Source organism: Salvelinus namaycush, chromosome 34 (genome assembly GCF_016432855.1).
Source record: "Salvelinus namaycush isolate Seneca chromosome 34, SaNama_1.0, whole genome shotgun sequence".
Classification (NCBI taxonomy): Eukaryota; Metazoa; Chordata; class Actinopteri; order Salmoniformes; family Salmonidae; genus Salvelinus; species Salvelinus namaycush.
In genome coordinates, this window is record NC_052340.1 from 35,559,069 (window position 1) to 35,566,295 (window position 7,227).

At 42.1% G+C, this 7,227-nt stretch overlaps 1 protein-coding gene across 1 annotated transcript in view; it reads right to left on the minus strand.

Moving 5' to 3' along the window:
* The window catches only part of LOC120028506 (putative uncharacterized protein DDB_G0286901), a 24,392-nt gene extending 17,912 nt beyond the window's left edge, over positions 1 to 6,480 (minus strand). Inside the window, exon 1 of the mRNA XM_038973703.1 lies at positions 4,779 to 6,480. Within this exon, the coding sequence (XP_038829631.1) occupies positions 4,779 to 6,480 (1,702 nt within the window). The remainder of the gene's footprint in view (positions 1 to 4,778) is intronic.
* Between the last annotated feature and the right edge of the window lie 747 nt (positions 6,481 to 7,227).

Sequence of the window (7,227 nt, forward strand, 5' to 3'; positions counted from 1 at the left end):
TTTTCCACCATAATTTGCAAATAAATTCATTAAAAATCCTACAATGTGATTTTCTGGATTTTTTTTTCTCATTTTGTCTGTCATAATTGAAGTGTGCCTACGATGAAAATTACAGGCCTCTCTCATCTTTTTAAGTGGGAGAACTTGCACAATTGGTGGCTGACTAAATACTTTTTTGCCCCAATGTATGTCCACTCTCACGTATGTCCACTCTCACGTATGTCCACTCTCAAGTATGTCCACTCTCACGTATGTCCACTTTCACGTATGTCCATTCTCACGTATGTCCACTCTCACGTATGTCCACTCTCACGTATGTCCACTCTCACGTATGTCCACTCTCACGTATGTCCACTCTCACGTATGTCCACTCTCACGTATGTCCACTCTCACGTATGTCCACAAGAAAGTGCACACACATTCGGAAACAGTCACCAAATTGCAACTTTTAAACACATATTCTCTCTCTCTCTCTCTCTCTCTCTCTCTCTCTCTCTCTCTCTCTCTCTCTCTCTCTCTCTCTCTCTCTCTCTCTCTCTCTCTCTCTCTCTGTCTGTCTCTCTCTCTGTCTTACTCTCTCTCTCCCTCTCTCTCTCCTCTCCCCCTCTCTCCTTGTCTCCCTTTCTAATCCCCCTCTCTCTCAGGCCAGCAGGTATAGCCTAATAACCGATAGAGGTAATCAAAGCTGTGCATAACTCTACTAAGACTTTCATCCTATTCTCCTGTATTACTGCTCAACAGTCCTCCTGTATTACAGCTCCTCAGTTCTCCTGTATTACTGCTCCTCAGTCCTCCTGTATTACAGCTCCTCAGTCCTACTGTATTACAGCTCCTCAGTTCTCCTGTATTACTGCTCCTCAGTCCTGCTGTATTACAGCTCCTCAGTCCTCCTACATCACTGCTCCTCATTCCTCCTGTATTACTGCTCCTCAGTCCTCCTGCATTACTGCTCCTCAGTGCTCCTGTATTACTGCTCCTCAGTCCTCCTGCATTACTGCTCCTCAGTCCTCCTGTATTACTGCTCCTCAGTCCTCCTGTATTACTACTCCTCAGTCCTCCTGCATTACTGCTCCTCAGTCCTCCTGTATTACTGCTCCTCAGTGCTCCTGTATTACTGCTCCTCAGTCCTCCTGTATTACAGCTCCTCAGTCCTCCTGCATTACAGCTCCTCAGTCCTCCTGCATTACTGCTCCTCAGTGCTCCTGTATTACTGCTCCTCAGTCCTCCTGCATTACTGCTCCTCAGTCCTCCTGTATTACTGCTCCTCATTCCTCCTGTATTACAGCTCCTCAGTCCTCCTGCATTACTGCTCCTCAGTCCTCCTGTATTACAGCTCTTCAGTCCTCCTGCATTACTGCTCCTCAGTGCTCCTGCATTACTGCTCCTCACTCCCTCATTACCCATGTTCTTCTCCTTCTGTCCAGCCGCATGCCTCATCCTGTATTTAGCTTTCCGTCACTCTTTTTGAATCTCTCTCCATCCTTCTCTCTTTCTGCATCTCTCTCCATCCATCTGCATCTCTCTCCATCCATCTGCATCTCTCTCCATCCATCTGCATCTCTCTCCATCCATCTGCATCTCTCTCCATCCATCTGCATCTCTCCATCCATCTGCATCTCTCTCCATACATCTGCATCTCTCTCCATACATCTGAATCGGCATCTCTCTCCATCCTCCTCTCTTCTCATCCCTCCATTTCTGATTTGGTCCTGTCTTCTTTCTGAGACCATTGTTTTCAACTGACCCCCAATAACCCCTAGCTGCTGGACGGTGTGTGTGTGTGAGTGTGTAAGTGAGTGTGTGTGTGTGTTTTCCATCCTATATTTTGGTGCAGTGAGATCCGTAGAATTGTGTTGATCTAATTTAGTATTGGACATTTCCATGTGTGTTCTTGTATCATCATGTATCTTATCTGTTGAGCTGTGGCTTAATGAAGGCTGAGAAACACATCTGATTCTCCTAATCATTCTCCCTTATTGTCCCTCTATTAGGTGGTTGTCTCTGCATTAGCGTGTCAGTGGGTGCGTGTGTGTGTGTACGTGTGTGTGTGTATATGAGAAAAAGAGAAAGAGAGAGAAAGCTAGCAAGACACTTTTAACATGTGTGTGTGTATGTGTGTATGTGTGTACGTGTGTGTATGTGTGTGTATGTGTGCATATGTGTGTGTACGTGTATGTGTGTACGTGTATGTGTGTACGTGTTTGTGTGTACGTGTATGTGTGAGTATACGTGTGTATGCATGTGTACGTGCATAGGAGCATGTCCGTGCGTGTGTGGATCTGTAGTGGTTCATTAGATAGTTATCTGTGTCTAGCCGTGTTTAATGAGACCTCTAAGGCCATCGTAGCAGCTCTATCGTGTGTCACATTGAGTACCCACACCAACAGACAACTCCATTACGTTACTATGCATTAGTAGTCATGGCAACATCTGGGCATTTCAAGTAATGTCTTGTAAAAAAAAAAAAAAAAAAAGTCTCCAAGACTTGTACTGCCTTGCAAAAGTATGTTATTCAATCATGTTATGTGTCTCCAACTATAGTTGTATAGTTTATTATTTTTATTAAAGATGACTACCACAATTTTAGCCTCAATGTCCAATTGAGAATGTATGGAAAACAGAAGAGACTGAAACAGCATTGGAGTCAGACTGTAAAGATATGATGCTAATGTTAGTCTCAATCCCCCTCTAAAAGAGAAGCTTTTATATCCTGCAGATTTCACATTTCTATAAAAATGGCGGCCATTTTGAATCAAGTGTGACTTCGCTTTTTGCTCTGATAAACAAACAGCTTTTTAAGAATCCAACACAGCTCTAAACAATCGTCATTCTGTAGGATAATATGTGTAGCTTTAGGAAAGACATTTCAAAGAGGAGAGAACTCTGCACGGATTTAAAAAATTATCCCTTGAAAGTAAAAGTAAAAATCCGAACAAGTTTTATCTATGCATACGGATGAAGGAGGGTTGAAGGAGGGTGGAAGTGTGTGTGTGTGTGTGTGCGTGTGTGAGTGTGTGACTGTGTTACTGTAAGATATGTTACAGTAGGTCTGTTCTGATAACACTGTGTTACTGTAAGATATGTTACAGTAGGTCTGTTCTGATAACACTGAGTTACTGTAAGATATGTTACCTGTAGGTCTGTTCTGATAACACTGTGTTACTGTAATATATGTTGCCTGTAGGTCTGTTCTGATAACACTGAGTTACTGTAAGATATGTTGCCTGTATGTCTGTTCTGATAACACTGTGTTACTGTAAGATATGTTGCCTGTAGGTCTGTTCTGATAACACTGTGTTACTGTAAGATATGTTGCCTGTAGGTCTGTTCTGATAACACTGTGTTACTGTAAGATATGTTGCCTGTAGGTCTGTTCTGATAACACTGAGTTACTGTAAGATATGTTACCTGTAGGTCTGTTCTGATAACACTGTGTTACTGTAAGATATGTTGCCTGTAGGTCTGTTCTGATAACACTGAGTTACTGTAAGATATGTTACCTGTAGGTCTGTTCTGATAACACTGTGTTACTGTAAGATATGTTGCCTGTAGGTCTGTTCTGATAACACTGTGTTACTGTAAGATATGTTGCCTGTAGGTCTGTTCTGATAACACTGAGTTACTGTAAGATATGTTACCTGTAGGTCTGTTCTGATAACACTGTGTTACTGTAATATATGTTGCCTGTAGGTCTGTTCTGATAACACTGAGTTACTGTAAGATATGTTGCCTGTAGGTCTGTTCTGATAACACTGAGTTACTGTAAGATATGTTGCCTGTAGGTCTGTTCTGATAACACTGAGTTACTGTAATATATGTTACCTGTAGGTCTGTTCTGATAACACTGTGTTACTGTAAGATATGTTACCTGTAGGTCTGTTCTGATAACAGGTGTAGCTCTCCACCTGGTCACTGATGAAACACAATACAAATACTGATGAAACACAATACAAATACTGATGAAACACAATACAAATACTGATGAAACACAATACAAATACTGATGAAACACAATACAAATACTGATGAAACACAATACAAATACCCAACATGGAAGTTAGGAGACATCCGGGGTGGAAAAAACAGGTGATAGATGAAATTGTAATTGAAATCCTCGGTCAATCCAGCTGCTACTTCTGCAACCCTCTTGACACCCAGCTAATTACGTTGTACAGCATTCTGAAGTTGGAGACAACACGTATTGAACTGTTAGGGGGGAAGCGACTCAGAAAGAGAGTAAGGTGGTTATAATGATGCTGTCTGGGGAACAATGACCTGGGAGTGTGTCTGGTTTCATTTGCTCACCATTTATTTCATTTGCGTCGTTTAATGTTGACAACATACAAACTCACTAATTATCTAAGCAAAATATGTTTTGTGTATCGGCCTGGGTGGATGTATGGGCCTGGGTGGATGTATGGGCCTGGGTGGATGTATGGGCCTGGGTGGCTGTATCGGCCTGGGTGGATGTATCGGCCTGGGTGGATGTATGGGCCTGGGTGGATGTATGGGCCTGGGTGGATGTATCGGCCTGGGTGGATGAATCGGCCTGGGTGGATGTATCAGCCTGGGTGGATGTATCAGCCTGGGTGGATGTATCAGTCTGGGTGGATGTATCAGCCTGGGTGGATGTATCAGCCTGGGTGGATGTATCAGCCTGGGTGGATGTATCAGTCTGGGTGGATGTATCAGTCTGGGTGGATGTATCAGCCTGGGTGAATGTATCAGTCTGGGTGGATGTATCAGTCTGGGTGTGTGTGTGCATATGTCTCTCTCACCCTCCATCTCACTACCCATATTATTTAGGTATCTCTCCATCTCACTACCCATATTATTCAGGTATCTCTCCATCTCACTACCCATATTATTCAGGTATCTCTCCATCTCACTACCCATATTATTCAGGTATCTCTCCATCTCACTACCCATATTATTCAGGTATCTCTCCATCTCACTACCCATATTATTCAGGTATCTCTCCATCTCACTACCCATATTATTCAGGTATCTCTCCATCTCACTACCCATATTATTCAGGTATCTCTCCATCTCACTACCCATATTATTCAGGTATCTCTCCATCTCACTACCCATATTATTCAGGTATCTCTCCATCTCACTACCCATATTATTCAGGTATCTCTCCATCTCACTACCCATATTATTCAGGTATCTCTCCATCTCACTACCCATATTATTCAGGTATCTCTCCATCTCACTACCCATATTTTTCAGGTATCTCTCCATCTCACTACGCATATTATTCAGGTATCTCTCCATCTCACTACCCATATTTTTCAGGTATCTCTCCATCTCACTACGCATATTATTCAGGTATCTCTCCATCTCACTTCCCATATTATTCAGGTATCTCTCCATATCACTACCCATATTATTCAGGTATCTCTCCATCTCACTACCCATATTATTCAGGTATCTCTCCATCTCACTACCCATATTATTCAGGTGTCTCTCCATCTCACTACCCATATTATTCAGGTATCTCTCCATCTCACTACCCATATTATTCAGGTATCTCTCCATCTCACTACCCATATTATTCAGGTATCTCTCCATCTCACTTCCCATATTATTCAGGTATCTCTCCATCTCACTACCCATATTATTCAGGTATCTCTCCATCTCACTACCCATATTATTCAGGTATCTCTCCATCTCACTACCCATATTATTCAGGTATCTCTCCATCTCACTACCCATATTTTTCAGGTATCTCTCAATCTCACTACCCATATTATTCAGGTATCTCTCCATCTCACTACCCATATTGTTCAGGTATCTCTCCATCTCACTACCCATATTATTCAGGTATCTCTCCATCTCATTACCCATATTATTCAGGTATCTCTCCATCTCACTACCCATATTATTCAGGTATCTCTCCATCTCACTACCCATATTATTCAGGTGTCTCTTTATCTCACTACCCATATTATTCAGGTATCTCTCCATCTCACTACCCATATTATTCAGGTATCTCTCCATCTCACTACCCATATTATTCAGGTATCTCTCCATCTCACTTCCCATATTATTAAGGTATCTCTCCATCTCACTACCCATATTATTCAGGTATCTCTCCATCTCACTACCCATATTATTCAGGTATCTCTCCATCTCACTACCCATATTATTCAGGTATCTCTCCATCTCACTACCCATATTATTCAGGTATCTCTCCATCTCACTACCCATATTATTCAGGTATCTCTCCATCTCACTACCCATATTATTCAGGTATCTCTCCATCTCACTACCCATATTATTCAGGTATCTCTCCATCTCACTACCCATATTATTCAGGTATCTCTCCATCTCACTACCCATATTATTCAGGTTTCTCTCCATCTCACTACCCATATTATTCAGGTATCTCTCCATCTCACTACCCATATTATTCAGGTATCTCTCCATCTCACTACCCATATTATTCAGGTATCTCTCCATCTCAATACCCATATTGTTCAGGTATCTCTCCATCTATTTACCCATATTATTCAGGTATCTCTCCATCTCACTACCCATATTATTCAGGTGTCTCTCCATCTCACTACCCATATTATTCAGGTATCTCTCCATCTCACTTCCCATATTATTCAGGTATCTCTTCATCTCACTTCCCATATTATTCAGGTATCTCTCCATCTCACTACCCATATTATTCAGGTATCTCTCCATCTCACTACCCATATTATTCAGGTATCTCTCCATCTCACTACCCATATTATTCAGGTGTCTCTTTATCTCACTACCCATATTATTCAGGTATCTCTCCATCTCACTACCCATATTATGCAGGTATCGCTTTATCTCACTACCCATATTATTCAGGTATCTCTCCATCTCACTACCCATATTATTTTGGTGTGTGTGTGGTTGAGGATCTTAAGCCTGTAGCGTATACAGGAGCCATCTCGGAAAAGATGAGACATCATCTGGCCTCAGCTGGCCAATTATACATGAGAGGGAAGGATGGCATTGACAGGTTGGAAACAGCAGGGGTCTACCTGTGCCCGTACACCTGCTCTTTTGCCATCCCACCAGCCTAGTGCCCTTTTGGGAGGTGGTATATATATATATTTTTTGAAAACAGTTTTTGTCTGTTGTTCTGAACCCACTGTCCCCAAGTTGTTGTGATATTGTCGAGTTGGCCATTTGCCTCTCCACAGCAGTACAAATAAATATTCAGAGAATTTCTTCCATCCC